The sequence below is a fragment of the Cardiocondyla obscurior genome, linkage group LG01, assembly GCF_019399895.1.
Source record: "Cardiocondyla obscurior isolate alpha-2009 linkage group LG01, Cobs3.1, whole genome shotgun sequence".
NCBI classification, from domain to species: Eukaryota; Metazoa; Arthropoda; class Insecta; order Hymenoptera; family Formicidae; genus Cardiocondyla; species Cardiocondyla obscurior.
Genome location: NC_091864.1, coordinates 2,056,351 through 2,076,402, shown reverse-complemented (window position 1 = coordinate 2,076,402; position 20,052 = coordinate 2,056,351). Strand labels below are relative to the sequence as shown.

At 35.7% G+C, this 20,052-nt stretch overlaps 4 protein-coding genes across 7 annotated transcripts in view; all 4 read right to left on the bottom strand.

Annotated features, from left to right (window-relative positions):
* Nucleotides 1–20,052, bottom strand: part of LOC139105886 (uncharacterized) — a 146,377-nt gene that overhangs the window by 34,473 nt on the left and 91,852 nt on the right. The window lies entirely within an intron of this gene.
* On the bottom strand, nt 2,418–5,771 carry LOC139105898 (uncharacterized). Its single transcript, XM_070662233.1, has 8 exons — nt 5,675–5,771; nt 5,162–5,405; nt 4,965–5,071; nt 4,572–4,691; nt 4,259–4,411; nt 4,118–4,177; nt 3,558–3,774; nt 2,418–3,421 (listed from the first exon to the last, which is right to left on the bottom strand). The coding sequence occupies exons 1-7, from the start codon at nt 5,754–5,756 to the stop codon at nt 3,581–3,583; spliced, it is 960 nt and encodes a 319-aa protein (XP_070518334.1). The 5' UTR covers nt 5,757–5,771; the 3' UTR covers nt 2,418–3,421; nt 3,558–3,580.
* LOC139105913 (uncharacterized) lies at nt 6,120–8,431 on the bottom strand. Of its 2 annotated transcripts, none has more exons than XM_070662269.1 (7): nt 8,271–8,431; nt 7,644–7,887; nt 7,432–7,538; nt 7,037–7,156; nt 6,735–6,884; nt 6,572–6,637; nt 6,120–6,456 (listed from the first exon to the last, which is right to left on the bottom strand). In XM_070662269.1, exons 1-7 carry the CDS (start codon nt 8,350–8,352, stop codon nt 6,278–6,280), a joined length of 948 nt encoding a protein of 315 aa, XP_070518370.1. In that variant the 5' UTR covers nt 8,353–8,431; the 3' UTR covers nt 6,120–6,277. The 2 variants fall into 2 exon arrangements, with proteins under 2 accessions (XP_070518370.1, XP_070518379.1); XM_070662278.1 differs by having other exon boundaries at nt 7,644–7,884; nt 8,271–8,408.
* LOC139105903 (uncharacterized) lies at nt 8,935–14,833 on the bottom strand. Of its 2 annotated transcripts, XM_070662256.1 has the most exons (7): nt 10,819–14,833; nt 10,325–10,565; nt 10,091–10,200; nt 9,887–10,003; nt 9,603–9,773; nt 9,459–9,521; nt 8,935–9,271 (listed from the first exon to the last, which is right to left on the bottom strand). In XM_070662256.1, exons 1-7 carry the CDS (start codon nt 10,895–10,897, stop codon nt 9,078–9,080), a joined length of 975 nt encoding a protein of 324 aa, XP_070518357.1. In that variant the 5' UTR covers nt 10,898–14,833; the 3' UTR covers nt 8,935–9,077. The 2 variants fall into 2 exon arrangements, with proteins under 2 accessions (XP_070518357.1, XP_070518348.1); XM_070662247.1 differs by having other exon boundaries at nt 9,459–9,773.

Below are 20,052 nucleotides of genomic sequence, written 5' to 3'. Positions count from 1 at the left end.
TTTGCACGGGGGAAAAAAATTAATCTGATAAAATAGCTCGCGAGTGGACACGACGGACGCGCGAGGGAGATAGTGCAGCTTAATAACGGAATGAAATACTGCCACTTAAAAGGCCGCCGGGCGAAAATAAATACGGGGAGATAGAACGTACGGGTAATGCGTTTATTATTCCCGGAATGGCGTTTCACAAAGTTTCCATTACAGCGTAGCGTTGTGACGGGACGAGAAAGCGCGGTGTCGTAATGCGACTAGGGTGCTCGCGATCGTCGCGAGTGCAATTTTCTGGCGCGACAGTAAGGAGAGCCTTTTTCATCGCGATAATTAACCGAGGGGAGACGGGGAAGTGCAGGCGTAAATTACGACAAAACAGGTACTCGATAAAAATGAACGTGTGCGAAAAAAAAGAGGGGGGAAAACCCGCGTTATTATCGCGATGCAAATCGTCATTTGCGAATTTATCAGACCGACGCGAAACGTTGAGGCAAGAAAAATGTTTACAGTCACAATATTGTCGCGAACTCTTCAAGTTCTTGACTATGACTATATACATATACGCTAGGCTGCTCGAAAAAGTTTTGGTACAGCGGCAAGCAAAACAGTTATTAAAGTTACGTTATAATCACTTTGCTAAGCTCTTCGTCTGTTAACTTTGCAGATTTTATAAGCACTCTTGTCTATGTTTGTCACAAGTTTTAAAGTAAAAAAAAAAAAGAAAAATCCTTGCAGCTTACAAACCTTAAATTTTCATAATACATTTCAATCTGTCCGTATTAACTATTGACACAAGTCGATGCATAATAATGCACATGATTCATCTAGTTTCAATAATACGTCAAATGATGAAAACTTGAATTATAATCGCTCACGGTGATGAATTCAGCATTTGCTTAGCTGCGATTATTCGTATCAATTCATTAACCGCGAAACATCGCTCTCCATTTATCGTCATTAACCATCGACCGTAAATATGTCTGTTGCGACACAGGCAGCCTACGAGATCTTAATCAAACGAATCGGGAATTACACTGGAGTAAATTAATAATGCAGCAACACCAACATCGTCTCTTGTCGTGCCTGATTGGCCCAACGAGCTTAACAGCCCCGCCATTCATCTCGCGGGGGATCGATCGCGAACCCTTGCACGATACCGCTCTGTAGTCTGAAGCTTATCGGAGGGTAACGGGATGTCGGTGTTACGGGGGGGTACACAGCGCACGTAACACAGGAAACCGGAAGCGGGATGGATGAACGCGAGTCCGAGACGGGCCATGCTTTCTAGCCGTACCCGTAGACCGTGCCTTGGAAAGCTTTCGGAAGAGGCTTCCCCCGGTTTATCATAATTGCATCTCGCGGCATCCAGACCCGCGCTCTCTTAACGAGCACGCAGCGCGACGCAGGCAGCGTAGTAGCTTGGGAAATTAGTATCCGGGTTTATGCCAAACCGTCACCGCTATGAATTATGGATACATCGGCCAGCCCGCGTTTCGCGGTTCACGTGGGTTTTTTTTATTTTTTTTTCTTTTCGCGCTTTCATGCGAAAGCGCACCCCGTTACTTTCCGCATTTTTCTTTTCGCCCCGACAATACTTTTACCATGTGGCCGCGAATGAAGAAAAAGTTATCTTAAACGTGAAAGACGTCAGCGTGACGTCAAGACGTTTTTTTTTTTTTTTTTATATAAATTTTTTTACAAATTAAATTGATTTAAATTAAATCGCAATATTATTGCACCTAAGATATACGATCCGATTTCGTACACAGCAATCAGTTAACCATAGTGAACTACATCTACTGAAATTTAGCACGACATTGGCGGGATTAGTTCCAGCGGATCGTAGGACTTCCATTGTTCAGATTCAGTCGAACCCATCTCCGCCGGTACATTCCGGATTGTCCTGACAGCCAGACGATCCATCAGCTAATCAGTTCGCTCGGCTTGTTTCTTGGAGTGTGCCGTTTTACATGCGGGCCAACGTCTATGCGGGTGTTAAGATCGCTTTTATTCGCAAGTGCTGGCCCGTCGTTACGTTAATTTCTTAGAAACTTATCCGTTGAGAAAACCATTTGCATAATTAATTTTATCACTAAATGTCTCGAGAATATACACAGCGGCTATTAATCCGGGAATATCGAATGAACAAAATTGAAGTTTCTATAAACGTTATATTAATTGTAAATGCCTGTTTCTACAGGAATAAAACATTCGACGCGAAAGAACACTTTTGTGATTTTGTTAAACTTTCCGTTCGAGGATTGATTTTTGTCTTAATAAGTATTATTTAGATAAAGTTCGTCAGCGGATTAATCAAAGTTTTGATATTAATTTACGTTTGCGGTCTGATTCTCTTCAATATTCAGTTCTTAGTTTTATTAATACCGGTATCGGTTTCAAATAGTTTGTTATTGGTTTTGAATACATTTTTATTAAAAAGAGTCAAAGTTTATTACGCAGCGAATGTAGAAATACAATAAATTTTTTTTTTAAAGCTTGTAGTCGATAGAAATCGACATAAAAACTCGTATACAAAGTGTAAGCGAAGCTTAAGTATAATATAAAATATAATGAGTAGAAATATTCCATGAAAGTTGATCCCTGAAGAGATGCGTGTCTACCTAATGCTCTTGGTGATAAAACTTTTTATGTAAATACACAATTTTTGTATTAGTATCAAAGTCAAAAAGTAGAATTTACGTAGACGGCCGCGCCGTAAAAGTCGGCGTTAGTCAAGCACTTTCGCATCTCGGTGTAACACGGAAAGTGTCACGAAAATATGGAGATTTATATACGTAATGCAAAGTAGGTATTTCTCGCGAACGTATACATTCCGAATATCATTGCTGCAGATCTAATTTTTTTTTCTCGGAAAATACAATTTTTTAATAAATTGAGTATTATCTATACGCGGTTGTACAAAAAAGTAAAGAGAACTGTTTAACGAAGTAAATTATTTTTATTGAAAATTATAATACACTTGTATTATAAGTAAAAAGTAATGAAAGAATTTATGATTTTTTAAAATAATTTTATTTCGCAATTTTATTTCCCTAGGTAGCTTTTAAACCGAGTTTAAATTTTATGTTTCGTAATTATTCGCTCTGTAGTTTCTTTAATTATATTGCGGGATTGTTTCAATGTGCTCGTTACTAGAACGGGATTCTCACCGGTGGAATTATCTGTCGCTAATATGACTTTCGCTATCGGAGAACCTGACGGTACAACTTCCGGAACGACGCTTCTTTCATACCTTCATATTTCATTGGCGCTCTCTAGACTATCACCACCTACTTTCGCGAACTTCGCCGACCGTGCCGGGCAATATTTTAAGCGAACTTAATATAGCCAATTTATTGTCATCTCGAAAGATCGTTTATGGCGAGCTCGCAGCACGTGTTTAACCCATGATTTGCATTTTATCTCCGAGCTAATAAAAGTAATGTTTGTATTGAATTACGAAGCAAAGATATATATTCATATTTTTATATGAATAATACATTCGTGAAACTGGCAATAATTTGCAATACTTAATATTACAATTGAATAACAAAAGTAGTAATTACATTATCATAGTTATAAACGTTGTTTAATATTGAATAGGCAAACGATCGCATTCCTCGTCTGATAAACGCTGACAAGTAGGTGTAGGAGGTACCTCGCAGACACATTTAACGCACCGAACACTGACATCTGTACTTAGATTCAACTCGTCACCGCGGCGCATAGTCATATTACCAAAATGACAAAGATCTGTCTCGTCTAAATTCTTCCCATCTTCACCTAAAAAAAAATTAATCTCGATAATAAATTTATTTTACGGTCAATTCGAAAGTTTTAAATAAAATTAATAAAAAAAAAAGAGAGAGATTAAGTTTTCTAAAAATAAAATATTTTATTAATACTAGAATAAACCATGCGCGCGTGCTATTTTTCAATCCTATCTTAAAAAGTTGGTGCGTTACACATGATTTAACTTTATAATTGTTGCCCAAAGATAGATGAACTTGTAAGGAAAAAAAAAAAAATATATATATATATATATCTTTGGGCAACAATTATAAAGTTAATTCATGTGTAACGCATCAATTTTTTAAGATAGGATGTTATAAAACATTAAACGTACCATCAGTATTTTCGTCTGTAGAGTTACTCCCGTTAGAAATAATAAAGTCATCGCTGCTTTCTAAAAAATTATTATTTTTAAATTATTAAATAACAACATGCATAAGCACAGGCAACATAAATTCGCAGCTCGCTAACTTACGGCATCTCGAAAATAAGCTGCAATCATCAGTTTGCGGTGTTTCATGGGAATAATAAGCCGGGGCGCATTTTTTAAAAATGGTGTATGGTTTGCGGAAATCAGGACTACAATATGGATGTTTAGGCTTCGCGCAAAAAGGTTCAATATTTTTTCCTAAAAGTATGTAATAAAATTAAAAAGGTAAACTATAGGCTTTAAATTAGGCTTGAATCTTAGTCACTTATTAAGATGTATTTTGCACATATTTGCTAAAGTAAAGTGTCTAGCACCGAAAAATGTAAAATGACGAAAAAATGTCTAAGATGATCTTTACCTTCATAGCCTGGTTGGCATACACAATTTAAATCCGGTTCACCTTCAACATTGAAGTATTCTCCATCTTTATATACCGTTCCGCTAACATTACATATAGCTCTGTCTTCGGGATTTTCAGCTGTAAGGCGTAAATAATTTTATTTAAATATTTCACGATTAAAATATCTTGAAAATTTTAAAGTATAATATGTAAAATTAACATTCTTAATTATTAATAATTATTTTTTTTTATGAAACGTAATTGAGATAACGATGTATATTTTGTACAAGACAAAGATGTTTATATTGCATTAATCGTAAAAGCAAGTCATGCAAGCAAGAGTGATGAAATTATTATAAATATGTATATGTAGAACATATGGTTCTTTATTAGAATTCAATTTATACTTACGACAAATTTCTTCTCCATAACAACAACGTAATGGAGAATTTCTCCTATAGCAGTTTGGCTTTGGTGGTCGTTGAAAGCAATCGACTACCGCGCAAACAAATACGGCGCTATATTAAAAACAAATGTAATTTTAATAAGCAAAACTTAAAGTTTAAATAGAGATTATAGTTAAAGAAAATATTGCTAGCTTTACTTACATCTCGTCGCTTCCTTTAGCACAAAAGCAACCGATGTCACAAGGATTCGCATCCTCCTCTCTAAGTTTTTCCCCGATTTCGTATTCTTTACCATTGACATAACACTTGGTAGGTGATCTTTCTTTTAGATGATCACAGTTATATTTCGTTGCGCAACAATCGCTTTCCTTTTTATATACCGGAGTACAACCGAGAACCTTGTAATACCCCAATGGACCGGGGCACTTTGTTTGATCGCATGTTTCTTTATAATTAAGAAAAAAGAACGAAAAGAATTAAACTTTCTTTATATTATCGAACGCGATAAAAATAGATATTTATGTACCGATAAAAGAATCGTTCTGAGTTGCTGCATTATTTTTACGTCACAGATTTATCGAGTAAGAATTATTAAGGAAATGTAACAGTCATAAAAATTTAGTTTCGTAATGTAATAATTAGACATCTAAAAAGAATTTCATAATCGTACATTTTTTTTTTTTTTACCATTTTTATTATTTACGTACGACTGACCTTGATCAACTGCGACAGTAAAGCCGATGAACGTTAGATAGGTACATATTTGAGTGAGAGAACGAAAGCTACGACGTGACATGTTCGAACAATGTTAAAACTTTACACGACTTTTGTTCGCGCGGTGTCCTTTATATCTGATCAGTAGCCACGAATGCCACGATCTGTAAGTGGACACGAGATAGACCGTGGAATGCATAAATGACCCAGACGCAGAGATACAGATAGATAAAGAAGGGGAATTAATACGTACATACTATTACGTAAAATAAATCATTAGGTTATCTTGAAAGTTAGTTGACATTGCAAAACTATGATTAACAGTTAAAATTTATTATTAATTTTTATGAATTAATATAATAACGACTTTTATTATTATTAAATTGCAAGCATAAAGTAGAAAATTTTTAATCACCATGTTTTTTTTTTTTTTTTTAACATGCGATATTTAAAAATATATTTTTATTGTAATCAATACAAGAAACGCAAGTTGCATTAGAGTTTTATACATATGTAGAGAAGTTTTTACATTTACATACTGTTACTATAAAATTCTGCATCAAATAACTGATGTAATCACATTATCACAGATATCGAAAGTATTTATTGATTAAAAGGTGGATGTTTTGTAATATCGCATTCATCGTCCGGTAAACGCTGACAAGTAGGCAAAGGAGGCACCTCGCAAACGCATTTAACACATACAGAATTGTAATCTGTAGCTTGATTCAATTCGTCGCCACGGTGCATGGTCATATCACCGAAATGACATACGTCTTCATCTAAAAAGAGAAAAAAAGAACATAATATGAAACATTATTTGATATCATAAAAGTAGTTTCAAATATAATTCTTTAAATATTTTTTTTTTTTTATCGTAAAAGATGTAAAACGTACCATCGTCATTTTTGTTGGTAGATTTTGAGTTGTTCTCATTGTGAATAACAGTGTCGTTATTATTTTCTAAAAATAAATTTAAAAATTATTATTACATAGTTGACGTTGGCATGCATGTATGGTATACGTGCACCACGCAACAAATTGCAACTTGTGAACTTACGACATCTCGAAAATACGCTGCAATCAGTCTGCGGTGATTGAGTGGAATAATAAACTGGAGCGCAGTTACTGAAAATAACGCTCGCATCATGAAATTCGGGACTGCAATATGAATGTTTAGGCTTTGCACAGAAAGGCTCGACGTTTTCTCCTAAAAATCGTGACATTTTTTTTATTAGGGAAATAAATTACATTTAATTAAATTAGAGACGTATGTTATAGTTGAAATTAAATTTAATTTTTCTGTCGAATATAATTGTATATGTATATAGTATGTGGAATATGAACGTAAGTTACATTTACCTTTATACCCTGGTTGGCATATACAACTTAAATCTGGCTCACTTTCAACAGTGAAGTAATCTCCATCTCTATATTCCTTTCCATTTACAATACAAGTGGCTCTGTCTTCAGGCTTTTCAGCTACAAGAGATATGGACGATTTTATTTGCATATTTGACATACACTTTACAACAGAAATAATTTTCACGTTGCTAAATGGATTGTTAAATTTGAATAGTACCAAAGTATTTTAATTAATATTACTTTCTAACAAAGTTCAATAAATATTTTAAGTATAAAGCACAGGCCACAAAATTATCACAATTTAATTATTAATTTAATTAGCAATCGATTATATCGAAAAATGTAACGATTAAGATTTTTTTTTTTTTTTTTTTTTTTTTTTTTTTACTTACGACACACTTCTTCCCCGGGGCAACATTGTAACGGAGAATTCTTTCTGTAGCAACCTGGTTTTGGCGATTGATGGAAACAATCGACTATCGCGCAATTAAAGCTGGCTCTGTATTAAAAGAATTTGCGTAGTTTTAATGAATAAAGTTTAAATAATATTAGAAGGAGCGAAACGGTTAAAAAAAAATTCGTACTTGTTATCGTTTTCACTTACATTCCGTCGTGTCCTGTGGCACAGGTGCAACCAACGTCACAAGGATTCGCGTCCTCGTCCCTGAGTTTCTCTCCTACTTCATACTCTTTGCCGTTCACGTAGCACTTCGTGCGGGATCTCGCTTTCAAATGATCACAGTTGTATTTTGTTGCGCAGCAATCGTCTTCTTTTTCGTAGACCGGATTACAACCGAGAGCCTTGTAATGCGCCAGTGGCCCGGGACAGTTTGTTTTGTCACATACTTCTTTACCGTAGGAAATAACGAAAGGAAGTTAATACGAGACATGGGCGACTGATAAAAATTCATTAGCCAAATAAAATATTTATTCTTAGCGCGTAGAGCCGCGTCGTTATTCGCGTCACGGAGTGATGCTAGGCGCGCGGCATGACACGATTCTAAAACCTAAAATGTCAACGTTCGTATAATTGCCATTAACTAGCAGCCGCGATTTTATTTCAAGAAGATTCGTTGAACAATTAAGTTTGAACTAACTTGAGTATCACTTTGCGATGTTACACTTACGAAATTTATATTTAAACAACTCTTTTTTTTTTTTTTTTTTTTTTTTTTTTTTACAATTTATTGCGCACTTCCAAGCGTGGTTTTCCCTGTCGTTTGCGACTCACCTTGATCATCCGCGATTGCAACCGCGATGAACGCCAGATAGGCGCATATCCGAATGAGAGACCGAGGATCACGACGTGTCATGTTCGAGTCAATGTGAAACCTTACACGACTTGCGTCCGCGCTGCGTCATTTATACCTCGACCAATAGTCGCACTCTGGAAGTGGACACGAAAAAGAAGGTGAATATATGAATGACGCAGACGCAGGGACACGATGTAGAAAAAGAGGGGAAACTACGTAGGTGTAAGAGTAAATCGAAGAAAACACACGCGTTAAAGAGCGTTAGAGAATCTGTCTAGGAGGCGGGGGAGGGAGGGAATATGCTAGAAAATAAAAGTCGGTACGATAGAGAATCGGAAGCTCGGGCAAAAATGATCCGAACCGATACGAGGACGAGGAAAAATCTGAGGAATTGCACAAGCGTATAAATAACGCAAACAGAAAAGAGTAATTTGCTTTATCAGTCATCGTGCTGATTTAATAAATTACATAACTCTCATTGTATCGTAACGAATTATCTTTTGCCTTGAATCGCTACGTTGAATCTCTGTTGAACGTATTTGGTTTAATTTTCGGAAAGTCAATTTGTTCTTTTGTTATTATTAATATCACTGGACGTATAAATCATACGCGGTTTTAATACACGAAGTTGCAAGTAAAACATTGAATTTGTAATATCATTATCGGTGTAATTTTATTATATATAATGTTTGTCAGATATAATACTTTTATTAATATTTAAATGAATTTGGAATAAGATTTTGCACATTTTCGTAAAAAGAAATAATAATAATTACGGCGTCCTATTATTCGTAAAGATTAACAGAAAATATAGTACCATTTGGGAATCTACACATGCCATTTTTGAAACTTTCGAAAGTTTGACAAGTTAGCAGCGGCGGTACTTCGCAAATGCACTTCGTACAATCGGTAGAATTTAATGGACTCAGCTTGTCACCGATTCGCAATCTTAAATCACCCATTATGCACACATTTTCCTCTGGAAAAATACAAAAAAAATACCAAGCGAATATATGAGTTATATCTTGTAATTAATAGTTAAAGTCGCAATTGACTCTTATTAGACGGGATATTATAGCACGGTATAATTAGTTTAAGTTTTAGGTCGTCACATTCATAAAAAAAAAATGAATTGACTTAGTGTAATAATTAAATAAAAAACGTACCTTTATAATATTCGTCGGAAAGAGAATTTTCAAGATGGGGAATAACGAACTCGAGATTTTTCTCTGAAAAATTCAATTTAAAAAATGTCACAGGACGAATAACATGAAGTGCATGCGTAATTAAAATCGTTTTCGCAGACTTACTGCATCTCATGTCAATGTAACACTTTTTAGGAATCGGATCCAATATATTATATGAAATATAGTTTTCGTAAAAAATAGGAGCACATTTGTGACGAAAATAGTCTGTGTGATCGAATGCGGGATGGTTACAAGAATGATTAGCTCGTACGCAAAAAGGCCAACCGTTTTTTCCTGAAGGTGGAAATGGTTCAGTAATAATTAAAATAAATATACGCTTAATAAAACTTTTCTTAATCGCAAGCCAAAAATTAAAATAATTTTATTTTAAATAATATTATTATCACCGTCATTATTTTCTGGTCGGCAAACGCAAGTCATGTCGTCTCCCACGAAAAAAAATTCACCGTCTCTATATCGTCGGCCGTGTACAATACAAGTAGAAAAGTATTCCGGATCATCGGCTAACACATTTATTTAAAATTTTATAAATACACGTGAACAATGTATAAAATTTTTATAAGAATCACGAGAAATATTTTGATACTCACAACAAACTTTTATAGGATTTCCGCAACAACTAGACATGTCATTCCGTATATAACAATCATCGTCGTTAGATGATTCGGGGCAAGAAGCACCGCTGCATTCAAATGCAGCGCTACGTTAAATAATTGCAGTTTAAAAAAAAAATCCAACACATTTGATTATTATATATTAGTTATAACTTGATTATTATTTATAACAATAACTTCAGCTTTCATTCACATTAAAGTCATACTTACATTTTATTCTGACCTCCGGATTTACAAACGCAGTTGTCCTCACAAAGATTTGCATCTTCTCGCCTCAAATATGTATTTAGCTTGTACACGTGGCCGTTGATATAACACTTGTTCTTAGATCTTTTGTTCACGCGGCTACAGTCATATCTTATCGCGCACCGGTCACCTGTGCTTAAATACACCGGGACGCATCCAATATCCTCGTAATATTTCACTGGACCCGGACAGGGGGTTTGATCGACTTTAGAAAAAAGAAAAAAGAAAAAAAAACAATAGAAATACGTGATACCGTTCGAGATGAGATATACACCAGCGACATATTGGTATCCACCAGTGACATAAATTACACGGTTTTCTCTCCGTTGCTGTAACGCGTGGTTAATTTTAGGTGTGACTATTACATTCCGAGAATAGTTAAAACATTGTTATCTACGTACTTAAAATATAGGCAGCTAGATAATGTATTTTGAAATTTATTTCTTTTATAAATTTACCTATGTAAAAAGCAGCAATTATGGCGATGACAAATGCCACGTAGATAAACGCTTGAACGCAGAAACGTGTTTCTTCCATGATCGGACGTACGTAAATATGCTACCGACTCGAATGTTCACATCACATTATCTATATTACCGGGGCTCGCAGGAAAGGACGCGCAAACAGGAATAAACACGTGGAGAGTAGAAAAATAAATACAATGAGACGAGGCGGTTATACGTATGAAGTATTATTATGGATAGAACATTGTACAGTTCATAAACATTTTTCATAATTATTTAGCTAATACAGACAGTTAAAAAAAAAAATTATTTCAGTCTCTAACGCAGTATTAATATAAAATCCGCAGCTTTGAATATTTTGTCTAGCGCAGTTCCGGGTGCAAAATAAATACCTCTTACTTTATTTTTAACCAAACTGTTGGCTAACATTTTGCAAATGCAAATGATTTCGTGTAATCGAATAATAGATAATCACATTAATCGTGAATAATGTCAGAAAATATTTTTTTTTTTTTTTCTTTAGTGGTACGGAATAAAAGTTGTATGTCTAATTACGGAATTTACATAATTAAGATGATTAACTCGGAGAATATATGTATAACCTTTTTGAATGAATCATGGATTATCTGGCCCGAATATCGTAATATTTTCTGTATATATTTTTATTTTGCCGGCGAACGCCAACTGAAACAAGTATTAACTGCACAAACGTGATCTCCCGTACGCTATGATAATAATTAATCGCGAAGAAACGTGCGATATCGAATAATGAACGAATAAACGTGTAAAACGAATTTATAGATAGAACTTTTTTTTATTTTGTGACAAAATGCCATTAGCGTTGTCTTAAGTGTCCCGGCTTTCAATTAATAAAGTATTCATCGGCACGGTGGGGGAAAGATAACTGACGGATAGACGAAGATCTTTGCAGTTTTGAAAGAACGATCTGCGGAATATCGGGATACTAATTCTCCATTTCGAGGCGACACTCGAGACGTAACGCCATTAAACGCGTTACCGTGTCGGCCGTATGGCCCCGCGTAAATCACAAGGCGGGAATACTCGCGGAACCAGCTCATAACTGCGAATTTACTACACGCTGCTCGCCAACGCGTGCTACTCGTATCTCGTGGACCGAATGTTCGCCATTACACCCGGTTACAGCGGGTCGGCCGATGTAAGCCGAATAAGTTCACCCGCTTGGGAAACTGATTTATCGCGTTCGAGGGATTGGGTCATTAGTCTTATCCCCGTAACTAATGACTCAATCTCGGTCGTCCCTCCCCCTGCCCTCCCCCCTCTCCCCCCCCTCAACTGCGGATTTATCGACCTACAGATCGTACGATTGAACTGAATATTTCCATGGCGGCCGACTCGAGCGAACGTAACTTGGCGCGAGGTGCTCGAATCAGCAGAGAATCTTATCGCAAACGCGGCGGCTCCTTTCGTTACGAAGGGCACGTCGACCTCGGTAAAAATTGGAGCGGATAAATAGCGACGTGGCTCTTTTGGGATAATCGATATTTGCGTAATCTCGTTTTTATAAATCAAGTGCACGGGTTTGAAAAGGTAGAGGGCGGGGGGAAGCTTTTAATCGGTGATAAAATTAAAGCGTTCATTAATTTAATTAATAATTTTCCATGGGAAGTAGATAAAAATAAAATAAAATAATATTTAATCCAGGTTTACATACATTTATGTTTATTATTAATTTGCAATACTTGATTAATGTTCATTGAGTAAGATTGATATATGGCTAATTAATACACGTACACATTAATTATACATATATTATAGTATATCATTGTTTGCTATTTTGTGATAAAATACTTTTAACACTTACTTATTTTTGCTGGTGTTTTTAACGTTCAGTGCGCAAAATGTTTAAGTGAACTTTGAGCGAAATTTAATATTACACGAGATGCGTCCGTATAAATTACTTATGCAACTGAAAAGGTAAAGCGAGAGGACTTAATGTTCTTCATTATTTTAGTTCACTTTGCGAACGTGAAACAGTAGTAATTCAGTCTTTATTAACGCGACACAGCTCTTGGGTTTGTACGTTTATTAGTAATTTGATATGTCTCGTTCTCAGTACCGGCAGGATAATTAATTACTAGTTAAGAAAATGACATAATTTTCGTATTTAGCAATGTGATATTCCAGGGTAAGACAAATGGTACCTAATGAAACATTAATTAGAGGCTTCGCGCGAATAGAAAAGAAAAGAAGGATTCGATAAATTACGTCACCCTCGGTGCATTTAATTACGTATAAAATTAATATTGGTTTAAAATTAAATTTGTAGTATAAATGTTTAAAATTTAATACAGTTTTGTACGATAGATAAAGAAATACAATACAATGTGTCAAATGCAATAAAGGATCTTTATATTTCATGTGAAAGCGTCGAAGATAATACCGATTTTAACATAAAAGAATCAAAACAGATATATTGGTAAATTCATGTTATTCCGATAAAGAGATGAAAATAAAGCATAGCAGAAACGACTAAAATATGCACGAGGTGATGAAATTTGAAGAGATGTCTGTCGGTATCTTGAAGCCTTCGATGCAGAGAATTTCGCGGATGGTACGATCTCATTTCCGCATGAGTACTCTCAAATCATCGTCTAGTATTGAAGTTTCTATCAGTTGTAAATGCTTGTAACGATTTATTGCACGTGCAGGAAAAAAAAAAGTGTTCGCTTTTAAGCTCGTTAAAATTTCTCAGCGAAAAGTTTCTCGCTTTGAGTATTTGTAAATAAACGTAAAAGAGAAATGTGTTAAATTATAAATTGAGCTATTTCATTGTAATTAGAATTTAATTAGAATTTGTAAAAAAAAAAGAAAAAAAGTAACGGTAAATAAATAAAGAATCTTAAACTATTTTTACAAGCTACACGTTCGATTATGAAGTAGAACGTGAAATTTTAACTTCACACATTTATCGACGTGGAAAGAATTCGATGACAAAGTTACGTGACATATAAAAGCTGAATGGAAAGGTGAAATTATTTACATATTTAATCGCGTAGAATTTTCGCCGATTCAGAGCGTCAATTTTGGATTCAGAAGACCGCGAGATAAAATGGTTATAATTAGGATAATCGAAAAATTAAATCGACGGTTCAACACCCAACACCTTGTCTTAAGGTGCGATTTCACGCAGCTAAGCAAAGCTGGCGTTGTACCGCGTGGTTAAAGATATTTCTCCGACGCCTGCACCTTTATAGAAACTGGCTGACGTCGGACGTAATCTTTTAAATATCGTCACACTGGCGTATAATCCTTTTGTTACGCCGCGCGCTTTTCGAAAAGCCATGATACTTCAGAATATCGCGCGACATAAATGGTTACGGCCAAAACAGCAGCAACTAACATAAATTCGGTCAACTTAACGCTACAACACTTTACGGTAACTCTCTTAGTTAGTGCCCCTTCCTCCCCTTTGCCCCTCGTTCTTCTCCCCGACGCCTCGACAAGACTGCACAGCTTCCGGGAACTTACGAAATTCCACGGTAAGCACTGCACAAATTCTCGAGGGCGATATCATGCCGTAAGAAAGTTCAAGTCGACGTTATCATTACTCGCACACCGGCGCAATCGCGGGATACGTGAGAGCTTGAACGGCGGAAGAACAATCCTTCAACTGCCATTCGTCGCATTAAATGGCTTTTTATTCCAATAAATCCACCCTCGTTTCGTCACTCTTACACAAGTTGCGTTATATTGCAATTTGTAATTTCGCAACGGAAAATTTATTATACAGATGATAACAGTAGCGATATAACGTACGCGTATGTTAAAGTAAATTATTACACGTAATACTTGTATAGAATAATTTTGCGAATATTAATAGCGTTTCAATTAATCTAATAGATTTTTTTATTTTATTTTTTATTTTATTTATTAAACTGCTGATGCGAGAAAGTGCGATATATTTTGTAACTTGTAATAATCATTTCACAGAATCATAACATTAGCATGGTACAGAAATTGATTTCGCTCAGTGCTCGTTATCCATATTCAATGTTTGTCGCAATTACCTTCTATTTGGCCCGATTCACAGTACAGTTGGCCGCTTAAGCGCGAGTCGATATCTATATCTCACGCTGCATTTACATAATTGTCAAATTAATTTATCGTAAAGTAATAAATGTTGTAAAAGAAAAAAAAAAGAGAGCCTCTAGACGTGACAAGTAGCGTTGAAACTTTTATACAGCACAAATTCCTTACAACGTGCGAATTATGTTCACATATCTATCACATGTGCTACCGTGACAGAATAATTCCGAACTGTCGACGCGTATGAGAAAGCGTGATGTAATTTAAATAATGTGATGCCGTACATGAATCTTTCATAATATCGAAAGAAAATGCACCCGTACGCACACACGCCGAACGACTGTATTAAATATTCATGATTGCCGCGCTACTCGCAGGCAAAATGAAAGATCCCTCCGGTAAAGTCGCGTGTAACAGTAAACGGAGTTGACAGCATATTTTCACGTTTCGATTATTCGAAGTTCTGCTCCGCGCGGTATAAAAATGACATTTGTCAAAATGACATAACGATCTAAATGCTCAGCCAGTTTTTAAACACACAAAAAAAAAGATATATATATATATATTTTTTTTTCTTAGTCTTCGTTTACCCTTTTACTCGAGAAAAAGAAATATACGTATAAACAGTTCTAACTATTATTCGTGTAAAGCTCGTAGTTAAAATCTATTGTTTAAAATAATTGCGCGTGTAATATTAATAACGGTATATTTGGAGTGGCAAGCAGGAAAATATGTAAATTTTCATTCAAAGATTTCGCGTACGTAAAGCGCGCGAAAATACGCAGATTTTCCGAGCTACCATGTTTGCGCTTGACAACTAAATGGAAAATTGCATGTATGTTGAAGACACTCTAAAAGTTAGCGTGGAGTCGACGTGACTACAAGCTTAAGCCTTTGTCTGCGCCAACAGCCGTCAGGTTAGAGCGAAAAGAAGAACGGCGGCTTACTCGTGCTCGCCGCTGAAAAGCATATACTCGAAAACTAAAAAATTTTAAAGTAAGATTAAAAAAAATAATTAATTAATTAATTAATTGTATGACGTCATAGTGAGAGGTGTAACGCACTCAATTAATCAAAATTTATACTGCATTTTGCCCAAGGATAGATGAACTTGTAAGAAAAGAAAAAGAAAAAAAAAAGAAAAAAACAATTTTGCACACTTTAGAATTGATAAATCATTTCATGCAACGTTTGTTATATGGTAAACGGTTGCCACTTTTGTAATGATTAAATTACAGCAGCAAAGCGATGCATTTAGGAAGTAGAATGAACTTGCTTTCGGTTTCGAATTAAGTACAACACAATATTTCCCGTCCCCTAACCAGAAATATACGAGTACGATGCAACAATATTTATTTCATATTGCTATTACGTTGAAATAAACGTGATATTTTTTAAAAAATATTACGTGATACTCGCTGAATAACAATCGCTCCCAAATGATAACGCGAGAGCAAAGCATAACTGTGCACGTAAATAATTTATAAAAGGCGATTACGTTATTGACGATACGATAAGTTGAACTTTCGGAATTTTTACGTGAAAAATTACTTCGATAAATGCTGCGCGCATCAAAACTATATCAGCAATCTACTCGAGAGAGAGAAAGAGAGAAACACCGCGTGATTCCAATTTTTTTTTTTTTTACTAGCTGCGAGAAAACACAGATATTATATCATTGAAAACAACAGTAGGAAAAAAATTTACGACTCGGCTATTTTAAGTACTTATGCAACTCTCACTCTTATGAGATGCGCGTGTAAGAAACGCCGTCGTATTTCCAGAATAGAACGATTATTAGATTACTATGTCATAAATATTGCGTAATCTTTATTTCTCGTCATTATATTCGCTGGTATCAGTAAAAGCGGAGTTTTATTTTATTAATTCAGTACTGAGATATCCGCGGATTAATTAAAAGCTATATGTGAAGAAGAGAAGGAACATTCCGTAATGCCCCCGCATATCTAGCGGGAGGTATTTAGTGGCGCGTCGGTGCTGAAACATGGAAGATGCCGCGGATCATCTCCCGCCTCCATTATCAATATCTCGAGATATTTGCGAGAGCTTTGTACCGGGGAGCCTCTGCGGCGGGCGGAGGCTTTTGGCGGATTTATGGGAACGCTTTTCGAAGTTCATCCGTTAATGACCGGGCCTTACCTTCTCAGGCGGTGTAACTTCACTCGCGAGCATCCAAGCTACCCCGTTACTCGCTTCGTAGCTGGCTTAAACTAATGACATGTTGAAGCGATATCGTCACGACTTCCGGTACTGCAATCACCACCCTTACGATTATTTGAGACCGCGGCCGTATTGTCGGTTGACGTCTTCATAACGTTCAACGAAAAATTAAACGTAAACGGAGTCGGTACGTCTATCAAGTAATTTATTAACAGCAGAAATCTACAGTGCTTTGTTTTTGTCATACAACACAGTTTACTCTTCAGTCTCATCTCTGCATTTTTAATCAGCAACGTATTTCTCCTTAAAAAAAAATATCTTATACTCTCTCGATATCTTTAATAATCCATAGAGTTTAATCAGTCTACTAATTGCAAAGTAAGTTTCGAAACAGTTCACTTTGCAATTATTACACTTCACGGATTTTGCCAAGTTTTCTCTAAAAGTATCTAACACTTAATTTTTCTTCCAATTATATAAACTCATCCGTTGTCTTGATTCTTGCCGAAGACAAGAGCGAAAGATCCACAGTAAGTAGATGTTTCTCATCGATAAGGAGTTAATTACGTTATTTGAATTAGCAATTAAAGAACAGATTTTTCCGCTAACTCCGCTGGCTGCCACATCTCTCTCTCTCTCTCTCTCTTTTTTTTTTTTGCGAACGAAGTTAGCTTCGCGGGCCAAGTTAATTACAAGTTACGAAATTAGAACTTTACCGCCTGTTCTCGGATCCCGGGACGCAAATTAATCCAACAGGGCGGGAATACAAGAAAAAGAGTATAAGCGGATCCTGTTAAAAATATCGTCCTCTTAGCGACGCTCGCATTGGAACAGCGCAATTTGAAAATTAAAACTTCAGACATTTCTCATGACAAATTTCCTCCTTTACGTATATTCGGTTCATATAGGTACGCATAATGTGCTCTTGCACTCACAAGTAGAAAGATCGCGAACATGGAATATATGTATACATTGAATATTCAAAACATTAAGATTAATTGGCCGATCTTTCTAATTTAGACGCCTGTAATATTCCTTTTTTTCGCGCGGGAAAGACTTCTATCTCGTTGTTAGGATTAAAAAAAAAAAAAAAAAGAATTACCATACAGCCACACAAGAATAAAATTCAAAAATTAAAACTAAGTTTCTTTACACGGCGCGACAGAAAATAATAAACTTAGCTCGGTACTTTTGAAGTTCGCTCTTCATTCACACTTATTCGTATTCAACTTGCTGCATTTATGACTTCCGCTAAAAGTTTCAAAGAATGAATAATACATTTCGTATCCTGTGTGATATGGCGATACGTACTATTCTTTCCCTTTCCCTTCTAAATACAGCTACATTGCTGAAGAAACAGTATATCGGAATAAAAGTTGTCGGGGTATTTTTTTTTTTTTTTCCTCGAGGAGATACCTCAAAAAGCGGAAAAAAGTCTTCGGCAAAAAGGCAGGTGACATAATATGAAAATAAGAGTAAAGAGAGCAGCGCAATAAAGAGAGTATGCTTAATGGCCCATTAGAAAAGTCGTAAAAAAAGAAAAAATTTAAAGTTAAAGTGCTATTACCCAAAATTGTATTACCCTTCCAACTTTTTGTTTTCTGTCACACGTATATCTACGCGCATCCGCGACACGCCAATGCGATGAAGTAACCTTCGTATTCGCGTACGGCCGATAATATGCTGCGAGAAGCATCCGAACATAATTTAAATTAAGAGGATATTTTGCCGACTGCAGGGTCGTTTATTTTCAGTAAATTATGCCCCTAAATTATGCCAGAAGCCGTACTTCTCCGCACTTCGAAAACCGTGAGCGTCATCAGAGGCAAATGCATACAGAGTGGCTAAAGTAAAATGCAACTCATATCCAAGCTGTCTATAATTCACTACTCATTCGTAGCGCGTATTATTTGCAGACGCGAATATATATTTGTAAATTTTTAATTATATAAAAAACGACGCATTAAACAGCGAAGTATTTTTGTTTCTAGATAATACTTAAAACTATTTTATGTTATTAAAAAATAATTAGATGAATGCGACTGCTGCCATTTGAATTGTCTTTAAATACGTGGTAATTAAAAAAAATTTTTACATCTGTGTAATAAATATTTCTGAGTCTCTTGAGAGTAAAAAAATTTTAATAAAATTAATTTGAAAACAGTACTTTAAAATAATATTTTTAAGTGGTTTTTACTACAAATACTTGTGTATATATATAAATATATATATATATATTTTTTTTTTGTTATTCTATTTAGGGAATTTTTATACGTATAGAGACCGAACTCATGTGATTTTAGCCACCCTATATTGCAGTCGGGCTGCGAACGAGAGCGTTGTTTACTGCCGGTGTGGAAGCGTAATTGAGTGCGCTTAATAAATAAACAAGCTCGTGCTCGGATACGCATCCACGGGATGCATAGGGAGGTGGCTGTAAAAAATGAATTCATTTTTCAGGGAATGTTGGTCGGCTCGGGAAATATATCGTCGCGACATTCCACTCGAATCGCAAAAGTACTCATGAAAAGCTACAATAATCGCCGTTGCGTTTAATCAATTTTCTCTGTTCGATACATAAATTGTTATTTGCGATAAGCGCGTTAGACATGAAACAGAACATCGAAACATTTTTCATGCGAAAAAGACAAATGATAATGATTTAATGAAGACTCGCTGGTAGTATTCGTCGGGTTCCTCTGCGAAAAATCGAAGAGGGGAAACTTGAGACAATGGGAGAGCCTGAATCCGTTCGCGTCGTTCTCTCAAGAAACAAATCTTGATTAATGGCGCAAGTTTGCGTTACCATGTCCCGCACCGGCCATGTTCGGAATGCATAATGGTGGAATACATTAAAATTCAACCTCGCGGACGAGCCCACAAGAGAAGAATCTTTCTCTCTCTTCCCTCGCTCTCTCTCTTCTCTCTCTTTTTCCTCGTCATAGCATTATTCTAAACGTAGAAAATAACACCGTTCTT

Excerpts from the sequence above, each read along its gene's own strand:
- LOC139105898 (XM_070662233.1), bottom strand. The coding sequence starts at position 5,756 with ATGTCACGTCGTAGCTTTCGTTCTCTCACTCAAATATGTACCTATCTA. Across the intron at positions 4,178-4,258 it reads CAGCTTATTTTCGAGATGCC|AAAGCAGCGATGACTTTATT; the intron begins GTAAGTTAGCGA and ends ATAATTTTTTAG. Across the intron at positions 3,775-4,117 it reads TACAGACGAAAATACTGATG|GTGAAGATGGGAAGAATTTA; the intron begins GTACGTTTAATG and ends ATTTTTTTTTAG.
- LOC139105913 (XM_070662269.1), bottom strand. The coding sequence starts at position 8,352 with ATGACACGTCGTGATCCTCGGTCTCTCATTCGGATATGCGCCTATCTG. Across the intron at positions 6,885-7,036 it reads ATGCCAACCAGGGTATAAAG|GAGAAAACGTCGAGCCTTTC; the intron begins GTAAATGTAACT and ends CACGATTTTTAG. Across the intron at positions 6,638-6,734 it reads CAGCGTATTTTCGAGATGTC|AAAATAATAACGACACTGTT; the intron begins GTAAGTTCACAA and ends ATTTATTTTTAG.
- LOC139105903 (XM_070662247.1), bottom strand. The coding sequence starts at position 10,897 with ATGGAAGAAACACGTTTCTGCGTTCAAGCGTTTATCTACGTGGCATTT. Across the intron at positions 10,201-10,324 it reads TCCGGAGGTCAGAATAAAAT|CGCTGCATTTGAATGCAGCG; the intron begins GTAAGTATGACT and ends TATTTAACGTAG. Across the intron at positions 9,272-9,458 it reads TTCCGACGAATATTATAAAG|AGGAAAATGTGTGCATAATG; the intron begins GTACGTTTTTTA and ends GTATTTTTCCAG.